Source organism: Leptopilina heterotoma, unplaced genomic scaffold (assembly GCF_015476425.1).
Source record: "Leptopilina heterotoma isolate Lh14 unplaced genomic scaffold, ASM1547642v1 Lhet_180, whole genome shotgun sequence".
In the NCBI taxonomy this organism is placed as follows: domain Eukaryota; kingdom Metazoa; phylum Arthropoda; class Insecta; order Hymenoptera; family Figitidae; genus Leptopilina; species Leptopilina heterotoma.
This window is the reverse complement of record NW_025110897.1, coordinates 1,242,900-1,258,508: the sequence shown is the minus strand read 5'-3', so window position 1 is coordinate 1,258,508 and position 15,609 is coordinate 1,242,900. Positions and strand designations below refer to the sequence as shown.

Genomic DNA, 15,609 nt, shown 5'->3' with positions numbered 1-15,609 from the left:
TATTTTTCTGAAAATAATTAAATAGTCCTGTAGAATTTTGTCAAAATTGTTTTGAAATAATTGAATTCTTGTGATGAATACTATTATTTATGGAAATAATTGACTTCTGCAATTCATTTTATTAAAATTTCTGAAAATAATTGATTTTTTTTTGAAGAATTAGCAACAATTCGCGCAGCTAACTTTGTAGTACCTTTTTTAAATAAAATTAGCAATATTAAAAGTTGTAGAATTTAAAAATATTCTAACTTAAATTTTTGTTGAAAACATAAAAAAATTCAATTTTGGAGAATTTATAAATAATTTCAAGAATTCAATTGTTTTTAAAAAAATATATAAAATTCTTATTCAATTAAACTATGTTTAAAATTTGAAAAAAAATTCTCGTAAAAATCCCAATTATCCTTGTAAATAACAAAATTCTTCTCTAAAGTTCAATTATTTTTAGAAATTTTTCTCAATTTTAATGATTTTCAATGTCTACGATTTTAATGAAATTTCCCAAAACGAATTCAATTATTTAAAAAAAAATTTAATTTGAAATTTTAGAAAATTACAATTTTGAATAAATGAATTAAATAATAATAATTTCACAAGAATTTTATTATTTACAATTTTTTTTATAAATTTCTTTGCAATAATTCAATTATTTTCATGAAGAATAACATTTTATTTCACCAGGAATTTACAATTATTTTTAAAAATAATAAAATTCTATCTGTAGGCTTTCAATTATTTTCATAAATAATAAAAATCATTGCATCATCGCAGAATTGTAATTATTTTTAGTACAATTTTAATGGGATTTTTTGAAAAATGTAATTATGCTAAAAGTTTTGATTAAAATTCATTTTTAAAAATTTTAATAAAAATTCTTTTTAACAATCCAAATTTTTTTTTGAAAATAAATTGAATAAAATTCTTTATAAAAGTTAATTAATTTCAATAATTTATTAAAATTCAATTATAGTTTTAATATCTACTATTTCAATAAAAATTCACAAATGAATTCAATTATTTAAAAAGAAATAAATTATTAAAATTCTTCTCAGAATTTTAATTATTTTCAATACAATTATTAACAAATTTGAATGTATTCAATAAATTACAGAAATTTTTCAAAAAAATTAAATTATTTTTAAAATTTTTTAATATCATTCAAGAATTAAATGCTTAATTTCAATTATTAAGAAAGAGGATTATTGTTAAAACTTGAAAGAAATTGTTCATATAGAATTTAATTAAGATTATGTAAAATTTTAATAAAATTCTTCCTAAATTCACTTATTTTCATAAATAATAAAGTTCTTTGAAGAAATTAAAAAATTATCAAATATTTTAATGAAATTCTTTGCAAGAATTCAATGATTTGCAAACTTTTTATAAATTTTTTCACATTAATTCACTTATTTTCATAAATAATGAAGTTCTTTGAAGAAATTAAATTCATTCATTTGCAAATTTTTTATAAATTTTTTCGCAATAATTCAATTATTTCCATAAATAATATAAAATTTTTACAGATATTCAATTATTTTCATAAATAATATAATTTTCGCATGAATTTAATTATTTGCAAAAACAATTTTTATAAAATTTTTCGAAAAAATAAATCAATTATTTAACAAATAAATTAGTAAAAGTTCTTCGTGAAGATTCAATTATTTTTGTGAATGTTGCAAAAATTCAATTATTTTTAAAACTTTTGATAAAATTCTCGGCAAACATTTTCCTCAATTCAATGATTTTCATAATCTACTAAAATTTTTCAAAAGAATTCAATTATAAAAATTTTGAAGAAATTCTTACGCAACATTTAATTATATTCATAAAATAATTAAAATTCCACAAGGAATTCAATTATTATTTTCATAAAAAATAACTTAAAATTCTAGAAAATAATAATTGAATTAAGATAATAAAAATAATTTTGATGAAGTTACAGTAACAATATTTTTATATTATAATATAAAATAATGATTTTATCACTCGGTCATTTTTAATTACTATAAAACATGAAGAAATCGATCACTTCGAGTCTTCGACTAGGAGCAATCGATATCTTCATGTTTTATAAAAATACTTTTATAAGTTGTTTAATTTCAAAAAGTTTTGAATTTTTGAATGTCTTAATTTTTGTGGAAAATCCTGTTCCAAAAATAAGATTAAAATAGAAATTGTGCAAATATTTTTCTTCTTTTTCTAAAGCAAAATAATAATTTTGTTAAAAAAATTGTGATTCATAAAGAAAAATAATGCAAAATGAATAAATTTCTTATTCCTTATCACAGTTGTTTAATAATTTTCTAATTTTGTTTAAAAGTAAAGAACAAAAATCTGCCTAATTTCAATTTGACAAAACATATTATTTAACAAAATTTTAGTCTTTGAATGAAATATTAAAATATTAAAGCAATTGAATTCTTATGATGAATCAAATTGTTATTTAAGAAAATAATTGAATTTTATAAAAATTCCTGAATATAATTTTTGAATTTCTGCGAAGAATTTTGCAATTTTGCAAATTATAAAGATAATTGAAATATTGACGAGAATTTATTTTAATTTTTGAAAATAATTGAATTTCTGGAAAGAATTTTGATATATATATTAATGTAGTTGAATTCTGTCATAGAATTAGGTTAAAATTTTCAAAATTTAATTTAATTTTAACAAAATTAAAATTCACAATAAATTATTGTCAGAAGTAGAAAAAATTTAAGGTTTTTTTTTGAAAATTCCTGCTAATTTCATGGTTCATGAGGCAAACAAAAAAAGATAAAAAAATCAAATTATCTTATAAATTCTAAAAATTTAAATTTTTTCAATACTTTTAGTAAAAATCCCTGCCCTTTTCAAGATTTCCATGACCAACACTATTTCCCCTGACTTTTTCCTGATTAGTACCCTGACCTGTGTCAACCTTGTAATTCTAATTGAAATTTTGAAAAGCTTTTAAATTAAAAATATTGATAATCGTAATTTTCCATACTTTTAATTAAAAAATCTGTAAAACTAATTTTTTTGAAAAAATTTAATACACTTTTCTTGATAGATTTCAATTAAATTGTACGTCAAATTTCGGTTATTCGGAAATTTTTCAATTAAATATACATTAAAAAATTAAAATCTGAAGTAATTAAAAAAAAAAATCCATTCAACTTTTTGTAGAAACTTAGTTCCATAGAATTTTTAATTAAAAGTATAAAAAATTCAGATTTTTAAAGATTTTCATTCGAAACCTTAGCAAAATTCAATTATTTCAAAAAGTTGCAATTATTAGTAACTTCTTAAAAATTTAATTATTATTATATGAAAATTTAACTGAAATTAAATTTGAAATCACTTTTTAATACAAAATTCTATTCAATTATTTAAATACAAACATAGATAATTTATTGAATATAATATTGCGATATTCAGAGTTTTCCTTTTTCCAGAACATGTTTCTGACTTTTTCTTCTTCTCCTCGTTCTCGTCAAATAAGACGGTCTCAAATTCTTTATTATGCAACCTCTTTAAATGTTTTTTAAAGGAACCAGCGTGTTTTTCCTATAAAAAATTAATTAATTATTATACATTTGAAAAAACAGTACATCAATACATTGAAGAAAAAATTTATTTCACTCAAATAATTAATTAAAGATTGATATGAATATTTCATTTGATTTTTCCCTGATTTTTCACATGTCAGTGAAATTTGACTAAGAAACTGTTACTCAACTCTGACGATTTAAATCAGTGAAATTTCACTGAAAATCAGTTCAGTTAAAAATGATTTAAGAATCAGTAATTTTTCACTGATTGAACAAGTAAGAATTACTAGATTTCTTCATGTTTTATAATAATTAAAGATAACCAAGTAATAAAATTATTATTTTATATTATAAGAATATTAAACTTCTTCAAAATTATTTTCATTATTTCAATTCAATTATTATTTTCAAAAAAATTTAACTACAATTTTACTTTATATCAATTATTTTTAATAATTTTCTCGAAAAAGTTCTTTGGCAATTTTCAAATCCATTTGCTTGCAATATTCAATTTCACGAAATTTCAATTATTCCTAAATTCTCTAATTAAATGCATATTAGAAAATAAAAACTTTAAATAATATAAAAGATAATCCAATGAAACTTTTTCAAAAAAATTAATTTCAAAACTCAATTATCTGTAAAAATTCACGCTATATTGCTTTTAATATTCAATTATAATCTAAAATTTTAACTGAAATTCATTTTTATGAAATGAAAATCAATTTTTATTAGAAAATTCTACAAGAATTTAATTATTTAAATGCAAAAGTAAATAATTTATTGAATAATTTAATGTTTCAAGGAATTCATATATAATTGTATGAAAAATAATTGAAACGCTGTGATGAGTTTTAGTATTAGTAAAAATAATTGAATTCTTAAGAAGAATTTTATTAGTCTTGAAAATAATTGAATTTCTACAATAATTTGTAACTTTTCTAAAGTTAAATTTTTTTCTAGTGTTTTTAAATAAAATTCTTCAATAAATCCATTATTTTTAATAAGTTTTAAAAAAGTTCTTTGAGAATTTTCAAATTCATTCGTTTACAATTCAATTTTACAAAATTCCAATTATTCGGAAATCCTGCAATTAAATGTATATTGAAAAATAAAAACTTGAAATAATTTCAATTAAAATCTTAATAATCTTTTAAAAAGAATTAATTCTACAGAATTGTTTGTCAAAAATCTGAAAAATTAAGAATTTCAATGATTTTAGTTTGAAATTTTTTCAAAATTTAATTATTTCTATAAAAATCCAATTGGATTTTTTATAACTTAAGTTATAATGCTTTTAATATTTAATTTTAATCTAAAATTTTAACTGAAATTCATCTTTAAAACCATTTATATTAGTAAATTCTACGAAAATTCAATTATTTAAATACGAAAATAAATAATTTATTAATTTCATGTTTCTTGAAATTAAATTTTTTATAAAAAATGTTATGAAAAAATTTTTTAAATCATTAAATTCTTTGGACGAATTTTAATAAAATTTTTAAGAATAATTACATTTTTCGAGGAATTCGATTAAAATTGCATTAAAAATAATTGAAATTCTGCAACGAGTTTTATTATTTATGAAAATAATTAAATTCCTAAAAGAATTTTATTATTTAGGATAAAAATAACTGAATTCCTGTAAAAATGTTATTATTTATAAAAAAAAATTAAATTGTTGCGAAAAATTTATAAAAAAATTTGTAAATAATTGAATTTCTAAGAAGAATTTCATTATTTATGAAAATAATTGAATGTTTGCGTAGAATTTTCTTCAAATTTTTTTTAATAATGGAATTCTTTGGGAAAATTTTATTGCCATAGTAGATAATGAAAATCATTGAATTTTAGAAAACTTTTGAAACTAATTGAAATTTTGACAAAAATTTGATTAAAATTTTGTAAAATAATTGAATATCAGAGAAGAATTTTATTATTTATAAAGAGAATTGAAATTTTAACGAGAAATCTTAAAAATTTTTGAACACAATTGAATTTAGTAACTATGTTAGTAAGTTATTAACTAACTTACTAACTTACTATTCTCCCTGGAGAAGCTAAATTCGTTCAATTTTTACAAATCGTTGACTTCGCTATGTTATTTAAAGTAAAATTTCATTCATAGTTAAAAATAACACCAAAATAGATTATTTTAATCCCTTCTGGTGTTAATTTAATTCTAGAGGGATTAAACAGTTGCAGATTATTTTAATCCATTTTGGTGTTATTTTAACACCTCACGTTTTATTGTGATAAGAAAGGAAATAGAAAATTTTTTTGGCGAATTTTTATAGAAAAATAGTTATAATATCCGTCAGAGATTGGGTTCCGCGGTCGCAATTCTTTTTCTTTCCACGTTACTCTAGAAAACAATAAAAAATAGTTAGATTTTATTAAAAAAAGAAAAAAAATTACTTTGTTAAATTTTTATCGAAAAATCGTCATATAATCCGTCAGAGTTCGAGTACCGCGGTCGAAATTTTTTTTTTTTTTTTTGCTTTCTCGTTCTACTTTTGGTTATTTAAAATAAAGTTAGAATTACTGTTGTTCAAATCCATTTTTATTTAAAGTATCAGTAAAAATTATCAGAATCATTAGTATAAATACCGATGTAAACAAATTTTCCAATCTTTACTATGAAACTGAAACTACTAACTCAAAATTGATTCAATAAATAAATTGAAATAAAATTTTTCTGTAAAAATTTCAGGATGCAAATTTCAGGCTTCGAACTCATTTATTAAAACCTACTATTTACTTCCTTTCTTACTTTATGTTCTACTATTTGGGTACTTTTTAAAATTTCAGCCACTAGAAGATACTATCTCTGTTTTTTTTTAGAATTTCCACTACTTTAAATTCGCTAATACAAGAAATCAAAAACCAATTCTCAAAAATTACAATCAAAATCTTTAAAACGATTCAATTATTTTTTTAAAATAAAATTTAGCAAAAAAATTCAATAATTTAAAAAAAAATTGATGAAATTACCTAATCAAAAATTCAGTTATTTTCATAAACAATAAAATTTTCACTTGGAATTCAATTATATTTAAATAATTTAAATATTATTTTCAAAAATAACAAAAAATTTTACAGAAATTCAATTCCCTTTAGTCATTTAATAAAATTTTATACAATAATTCAATTATTTTGATAAATAATTAGATTTTTCTTAGGAATTCAATTATTTACAGGAATAATTCTTCGCAAGAATTCAATTATATCGATAAATAAGAAAATTACTCCCAAAAATTCAATTACTTTAATAAAATTTATTGCAAAATTTAATTATTTTTATAAATAACAATATTTATCAGAAAAATTCAATTTTTTTTAAAAGTAATAAATTTATTCTTAGAAATTCATTTTTTTTTTTAAAATTCTAATGTACTTAAAATCGTTCTCAAGAATTCAATTATCTTTATAAATAATAAAATGCTTTTCTTATGAATTTAATTATTTTCAAAAAAATTTAATAAAATGCCACATAAACATTCAAATATTCTCAAGAATTTTAATAGAATTCTTTGTAAAATTTAATTGTTTTTAAAACTTTTTTAAATTCAATATAGAATGGAATTCTTGTCAATTTTGTAAAGTGTCTAAAACAATTTTTTTTGGTCAGAGACACAATTACAGGACACAATTTGTATAAAAAAAAATAAAAACATAAACAAATTTTATTATCAACTGGACTTTTATACATATATACACATATTCACCTATAATATTATGACAAAATATAATTAAATAATACGTACGATTTTAACTAATTATTGTGATGTTTGGAAATATTTTGCATTTAACAACGAAAACTCAAAAAATACATTTTCCCTTGTGTTTACTAAAAATTTTTTTAAGAATGTGATCGTTTGTTTTCGAATTACGTAAACAAACGTTGTACGTAAAATTGTACGTAAAATTAAAAACTCCCACTACCCCCCCCCCCTGAAAAAGTTCTATAGTGATTTTTAATTAGAAAGAATATAAATTTCGTAAAATAATAATTTTTATATCATTATATTAATAAAATTTTCCAAAAGAATTAAATTATTTAAAAAACATGGAATAAAATTCTACGCAAACAATAAATTATTTTTTTAAAATAATAAAAATTTCACAAGAATTCAATTACTTGCAAAATTTCTATAAACTTCTTCGCAATATAATTAAATTATTTTTAAAAAAATAATAAAACTTTTAATGGAATTCAATTATTTTTCTAAATAATAAAACACTTTTTAGCAATTTAATTCCTAAAAATAAATAAATAAATATAAATGTAATTATTATTAAAAATTTTATTAAAACTACTCAAATAAATTCAATTATTTAAAAATTTGTTGATAAAATACTTTATGAGAATTCACTTTAAAAACATAAATTTAAAAAAAAGAAATGTTTAAAAATTTGACATTAAAGTCATTGCACTAATCGAATTATTTTAATGAATTTTAAAATTCCTTTCAGGGATTTAATAATTTTCATGAATAATAAAACTCAATGCAGAATTTCAATTATTTTCAATACAGTTTTAATCGAATTTCAAGAAAAATGTAATTCTTCTCAAAAATTTTATTAAAAAATGTCGAAAGAATTCAATTGTTTAAAAATTTGTTGATAAAATTCTTTATGAGAATTGAATATTAACAAACATTCAATTGTTAATTATTATAATATAATAAAATTGAATTCTAATATAATTTTCTAATAAAACTTAATTTAAAAATAAATTTCAGTTAAAAACAAATTAATTTGAAAATACACAAAAACTTTTCCAAAAATTATTAAAAATAATGGATTTATATAGAAAAATTTTATTTAACACTAAAAGAAAGAATTTTATTTATGTTCAAAAATAGTAATAAAATAAAAATAAAGTATAAAATATAAAAAAATAATAAAAATAAATAATAAAAAAAATAAAAAAAAATAAAAATAATTAAAAAAATAAAAAAATAAAATAATAAAAATAATAAAAATAAATAATAAAATATAAAAAAAATAAAAATATAAAAAGAAGATTAAAGAAATATAGAAATATATATTAAAGGTTATATAAAAAAAAAAATTTCTTTAATTGTAAAATTATTCGAAAACATCAATAACTTTTTTTTTAAATAAATATTTAACTTACTTTAAATGTCGTCTTGCAGTTATTGATTGTGCACTTGTAACAATCATGTTCCTCATCAAAGTTGAAGAAAGAGTGCACCAGCGACCGCGGTTGTGGCTTCTTCCTCACTTTGTCTTGCACTGTATCACTTGCACTTGCACTTGACATTTTAAAAAAAAAGAAATATATTCTAAATAGAAAAATCAGAGACACTGATCCGAAGATGTTGACTCTTCGCGAAGCCAAATACTAATGAGCTCACATAATGTTTTCCTCAGTTTTCAAATTTTCGCCACAAAGAAATTCGCAGAATTTTTCCCTCACCTATTGCTTCGTACTTTTTCTAGGAATTTCCTCCACTGCACAGAGTATAGTACACACAGTACATACATAGAGACAACTCATATGTAAACACAAACACATAAGGCACAGAAAAAATATTATTCGCGAAATATAATTCATTCAAAAAAAATTATTATAGTGAAAAAATCACTCTGCGAAATTAATTAATTCAAATTTTGTAAAATTAATTTTTAATTAACAAAATTTGAAAACTTTAAAGAATATTGTACAAAAAAGAAAAAAAATTAACACACGAACCGAAAGTACACCATTTCTTATTTGTGACCATTGGTGAATTATTTACGTAAGTTACGCAAGTTACGTAGATTATCCAGTTTTGTAAGTTACACTACTTACGTTAACTACGATACTTACGTAAGTAAATAACTTACTTACGTAAGTAAGTAACACACCATTATGCCAAATTGTAGCACTCCGTGTTGAATAGTTTACAAGTTAAAGGGGGGGGAGAGATGGTCACTTTTTATGCATTTTTGTAAAGAAATCGTACAAATTTCTTGACAAGTATATTTTCTGTAATCTACCTGTGAAAATACATATCTGTACAAAATTGGACAGGGTTGCCACATGTCAGGGAAATTAGAATTAGTCAGAAAAATCAGGTATTAATTTTTAATGAATTTAAATAGAAATTATTATGTTCAAAAGTTTTAAAAAGTATAAATATAATATAAATAATAATTATAAATAAAATAATAAATAAAATAATAAAATTCTTATAAAAAATTCAATTATTTAAAAAAAATTTGATAAAATTTGTTGTAAAATTTCAATTATTTTAAAAGATTCACCTCATTTCAATTATTAAAATTTACCAAAAGAATTCAATTATTTAAATAAAGGAACCATTCAAGTATTACGTAAGCATTTAAGGGGGTGGGGAGAGTCGAGCTATTGCTTATTTCCATTAGAAAAAATGGTGCAAATGCGTATAAAAAATCTTACGATGGGGGAGGGGGGGTCTAAAAAGCTGAAAAATATGCTTACGTAATACACAATGGGAAATTTACAACTGGCGTAGTACTGCGCCAGCACTGGCATGGCACTGGGATGATAACGCCGTCTGGCGCTGCCGAAGTACTGTCTGTCAGTGCTGCCAGACAGCGCTGGCGCAGCACTGGACCAGTGCTGGCTGAGAATATTGCCGCAATAAATGCCGTATTGTTATTAATTAGTCGTAAATTAATAATTATAAATAATTTAACAACAAAATGGTAAATAATATTAATAAATAGTTATTATTCATAAAATATTTCTCTTCTTAAAGAAATTGTATTAAAGATGAAGACTAACAATGGATATAGTAAATGAAGTAGAAAAAAATTGTTTATAACATTTAAAAATTAAATAATAAACAATTACAGTAAGTGTGCATTAGATTTTTATATTTTAGTACCTAACGACTGGAATCTAGAAATATCGCAAACCTATGAAAATAAACAAAATTACTGACGAGGAGAATCGAACCTACGACCTACGGACTAACAGACTAACGCTCTAACCACTATGCTAACGACACATGTGTACAGTAGAGTATTAATATCTCAGTATCATTCAGAAATAATAAATTGAAATAAAATAAATTAAACTAAATTTTTAATAATTAAATTAAATTACTTATTGCATTTAACATTTTACGTAATTCTTAAATTACGTGGTAATTTTTTAATAATTTTTTATTCATAGTAAGAAGTATAATAGTATTTTAATAGGAACCAAATTATTATTGAGATTAAAGTTTAAATTTTGTTTATAATTTTAATTTGTTTAAATAATTTATTATTTACAAAATTAGACAATTGTGTTAAATTGTTATTATTAAATTTAATAAGAATCAAAAATGAACAACTGAAAAGTGAAATATTAATTTTTTTCAATAAATTTATATTTATAAACATTTATAAACTTTTTTTATAATTTTTTTCAAGTTTATGTCAAAAAAGCAGTGTTGGCAAAGAGCGTTGTGAACAATTTTTCTATACTCAGCCAGCACTTGCCGTCGTGGCTTGTCCAAGCTTTGGCGAAACAAAAATTCTGTACTGCGCCAGCACTAATTGTCGAGGCTTGGCTAGACTACGCCGAACAATCGTCTGAGTACTAAGCCAGTGGTGAACAACGGCACTACACTGGCATTTCCTATTGGGTACTTGAATGGCCCCAAAATTGGAATAAAAATTTCACAGGAATTCAATTTCTTATCAATTTTTTATAATTTTCTTCGCACCAATTCAATTATTTTAAATTTTTTAATCAAGTTTCTGGAAAGAATTAAAATAAATTCAGAGAATTGAAAAAAATAGTTCTAACAAATCCAATTATTTCGAAAAATTAAAATAAAATTGTTTTAAAAATTCAATCATTTAAAAAATTTTTGACAAAATTCTTTACAAGATTTAGTTAATAAAATTGGAATTTTAATAAAATTCAATTATTTTTAAGAATTCAATTATTTTCACAAATAATACAATTATTTAAAACAATTTTGATAAAATGATTTATAAATTTGAAAAATTAATATAAAATTGTTCATAGATTACAATTATTGTCAAAAATGTTTGTAATAATCTTCGAAACAATTGGAAGCAATACAATTAATTCCTATAGAAAAATAATTAGGGAAAAGTCAGGGAAAAACAAAATTAAAATTTTGTAACAACCCTGTTGGAGCTCTCTACGCCAAATAGTTTAGCCGCTAAATTAATTAAATTAAAAAGTTAATTAAAAAATAAATTAATAAAAAATTAAAAATAATTGTCGATGCTATATTTTTTGTCGAGATTCAATTATTTTTAAAAAATTTAATAAAATTCATGGCAAAATATTTTATTATTATTATTATTATTAATTTGTTCATGAGAATTCAATACTTTTAGTTTAAAAAAAACACTATAAAATATTACAGTGGTTAACTCGAAGGAACCCCCTTTACACCCTTTACCTTGTCGCTAGCAAAAGAGGTAAACATAAACATCCCACGTTTAGTGATCAAGCAGCGAGTGCATACTTTCTTTAGTATTGTCGAAAAAATGACGGCAAAAACACCTTTTCATGAGGCCTTTAAGCAAGGTATAAAATTCTATAAGTACACTATAGGTATGTATAGTTTACGTAACATTTTATGTACACTGAAAGAAATGATATTGTTAATCCTGACATACGAGTTCGATTACAAGTTCAGTTAAATTAAACATACAATATTGGTGTTCTTCATATATTATAATATGAAGAAGTCATAATCATTGTAATAAATAAATACATTTATTTCAGTGTATCACACAATATTAAATTGCAATTAAAATTTTATACCTGAATTAATTTTACAATTAAAATTTAGATATTACATTGTCGAAGCAGCATTACACCAAAGAGGAATTTAAAATGATAACAGGTCCACACTGTCTAAGCAGATTTTCAAACTGTAAGTAGATACTGAAAAAAAATATATTTCTAATATAACTTAACTCATAGCCAACTATTTTTTCACCATTCTTTTTAAAAACTTTTTTATTTGTTTCAAGTCTTCAAAATTAAAATAATAATATATTTTATGACAAACAAAATTTTTATTTAAAATAAATAATTTAGTCAGCTCTGACATAATAGTACATTATGCAACAAAGGCCACATTATGGTCACTATGCTACCTGTGCCGGTGCATGCTAAGTTTCTCCATATAACCCAGCTGATCAATAAAGTGTCCATTATTTCCCTTAGGATAGTAATGAGTACTTTATTGACTTGTGAGCGCGATCAATAAAGAACACTTTATTGCCCTAGAGCAATAATGGGCACTTTATTGATCAGCTGGGTTATAAGTGGGAACTTGGTAGGCGCCTGTACAGGTAGATAAAGTGACCATATTATAACTCTGAGTTGCATAAGTGTAGTTTTTTAATTGTCAAAAATCAGTGGAAAATGACTGAAATTTCAATCATTTTTAACTAATTTATATTGAAATTTTACTGCTCAGAATTTATAGTGAGTGTTAATAAATGCAAACTTTATTTTTTTGTGGCACACAGAGGAAAAATTTAATACAATTACTCACGCTTTACATATAAAAAAACTCAACATTGATAGCGAATATCTCTGGTTCTGTGCGGTGAAAATTCTTAAAATTTTTGCAAAGAATGATTACAAGAATAGATAGTCAAATTTAAAAAAAATCTATAGAAAAGCGTTTAGGGGATGTGATACCTTACAAAAAAAGTTGAAAACTTAACGTAGGTATAATTAATATTTTTTAATCACAATTTTTATAAACAAATAACACTGTCTCATCTTTCTTTTAAACCAATTTATTGATATATTTATGTTGATAACTATTTTTATTAAATTTTTTTAAATTAACAATTTAAAAAACTATTTAAAATTTATTTCAAAAAAAAATTTTTTTTATAGAACACTATAGAAAAAATTTTTTCTCTTTAATCTTTGCACTACCAAGGACTACCCATGGTTGCCAATAATATTAATCATTATTGTAATATTTACTCTAACTTTGCACCAATTTAATGGCACATTTTGAGTCACTAATCTAAATACTTATTTCCTTCGAAAAATTTAAAAGCATTATGCAGGGAATTAGAAAATTTAGGGAAAAGTCAGGGAATGTAAGAGTGGTCAGGGATTTTTATTAAAAGTGTTGGAAAAAGAATAAAATGTTTAGAATTTATAAGAAATTATGAATTTAAGTGTCTTTTTGTTTGATTCATAAACTATAAAATTACCATGAATTTTGAAAGAAAACCTTAAATTTTTCTATTTCTAACAATAATTTATTTTCAATAGATAAATTTCCTGAAAAACTATGATAAAATTATTACTTATAAATTACTGAATGAACTAATTTTTTTTTTAAATTTTAATTTCAATTGTGTTGAATTTTTTAATATACATTTAATATTATTTCAATAATTTTAACGCAATTCTTCGACATAATTCAATTATCTTTATGTAAATTAAAATTTTTCCCAAAAATACAATTAATATATATATATAAAAATTTTTTTAAATAAAAATTTAAATATCATTAGATTTTACAACAAATAAAATTTTCAAATTTTCAAATTAATTATTCTTATAAAAATCTAAGATAATTTAATTATTTCAATATAAAGATATGTAACTATCTAATCATTTTTTAAGTGCACTGAAAAAAATGTATTTTTCTTACTGCCATAATTATGACTAATTCTCACATATTCTGTTAGTGGATGTAGTATAGCCATACAGTATTGCTGTTTTAGACATACGCAGTGTAAACAAACCCTATGTATGTGAAAGGCAGTAATATAAATGTTGTAAAGAACACTGTATATACTGTATTTGAAGAACAGCAATACCGTATGTTTATTTGCAGGCAAAAGTTCTAACCATACTCAAATATCAAAATTAACAATACCATTCTATTCAATGTGTCAGAAAAAGAGTTAAAATTTTTTTTGGTAATTAGGGAAAGACAGAGAAAAACAAAATTAATTTTTTTTTTGATCCGGGTAGCCCTTATAGTCTGCGTACAAACAAAATACCTGCTAATGCGAAGATTAATTAAATTTTTTGTTTTGTTACATAAAAATTTTATAAAATTTTCATGTTTTTATGGACGACAAAAGAATTAGAAAATAGTACATTTTTACTGTAATATTTCTCTAAATCTGAATTAGCGAAATTTCACTAATTTCCTAGCGATAATTATATCACTGATTCAATTAGCGTATATACGCTAATTAATCAGTGAAATTTCACTAATTCACAGCGTATATAATTATACGCTAATTTAATCAATAATATATAATATATCGCTGGGAAATTAGTGAAATTTCGCCAATTCATATTTAAAGAGTATTTTTCTTTCGAGAATATATTTGGAGAGGATTATTCCTTTTAATATTAAATAACTTGTTATTAATTTACAGGTGAAAACATTAATGATTTAATATCTAACTGGCTAATTATAAGGACAACTATGGTGGACTTTCTTTCTATGAAAAGCGCTAGTATTTTATATAAGAGGGTATATAAATTTCAATTAAAAAACCTACGCGCCCCAACAGAAAATGAAATTTACAATATCATTCGCAATGATGAAAAAATTAAAAAATTTACAAAGGACATTAGAAGCGAATGGAATGAGATGAATTTAGCTCCAGAAGCCAGTTTCATCGATAGATGCGAATATGAACAAATTTTTCATCAATTAAATCAGATTGCTGAAAATGCGACGTGTAAGAAGTTTTTTTCAGTATTTTTATTGTTTTGGTAAATCTATATGCACTCTTTAAATTTGAATTGGTTAGAAGAAAATAGTTGTTAGTCATTTTTAGTTTTTGTAACAAAATTTAAAAAGTAAATTTATATAATAAATTATTATTATTAACAATTTGATTATTAAATATATTACTTTTTGAATTAGTTACTTATTATGAATTTATTTATCTTTAACGACTTTAAATTTAGAAAACAATAATTATTATTACTTTTCAAATAATATATAATTAGAAATCATTTTAAAATTTCTAATTTTGCATACTGATAAAAAAATGTATTTTTCCAGATATTACTCCCAATGTTATCGAAGAGTAA

General features: G+C 21.6%; 3 protein-coding genes across 13 annotated transcripts in view; 1 reads left to right on the top strand and 2 right to left on the bottom strand.

The window, feature by feature from the left end:
* Positions 1 to 12,406, bottom strand: part of LOC122500032 (zinc finger BED domain-containing protein 4-like) — a 26,204-nt gene extending 13,798 nt beyond the window's left edge. Inside the window, exons 1-2 of the mRNA XM_043608728.1 lie at positions 12,331 to 12,406; positions 11,963 to 12,079 (exon numbers count right to left, since the gene is read on the bottom strand). Coding sequence (XP_043464663.1) covers positions 11,963 to 11,995 — 33 coding nt within the window. The 5' untranslated portion in view covers positions 11,996 to 12,079; positions 12,331 to 12,406. The remainder of the gene's footprint in view (positions 1 to 11,962; positions 12,080 to 12,330) is intronic.
* The window catches only part of LOC122500030, a 212,524-nt gene that overhangs the window by 173,849 nt on the left and 23,066 nt on the right, over positions 1 to 15,609 (bottom strand). The gene's annotated exons all lie outside the window — the stretch shown is intronic.
* On the top strand, positions 12,051 to 15,609 carry LOC122499988. The gene is made up of 4 exons (XM_043608615.1): positions 12,051 to 12,090; positions 12,359 to 12,442; positions 14,943 to 15,251; positions 15,581 to 15,609. The coding sequence occupies exons 1-4, from the start codon at positions 12,051 to 12,053 to the stop codon at positions 15,607 to 15,609; spliced, it is 462 nt and encodes a 153-aa protein (XP_043464550.1).

Bases quoted from the DNA above. Each gene is read 5' to 3' on its own strand.
- LOC122499988 (XM_043608615.1), top strand. From the start codon at position 12,051: ATGACGGCAAAAACACCTTTTCATGAGGCCTTTAAGCAAG. The intron at 12,443-14,942 runs GTAAGTAGATAC...ATTAATTTACAG, and splicing joins TCTAAGCAGATTTTCAAACT to GTGAAAACATTAATGATTTA. The intron at 15,252-15,580 runs GTAAGAAGTTTT...GTATTTTTCCAG, and splicing joins GATTGCTGAAAATGCGACGT to ATATTACTCCCAATGTTATC.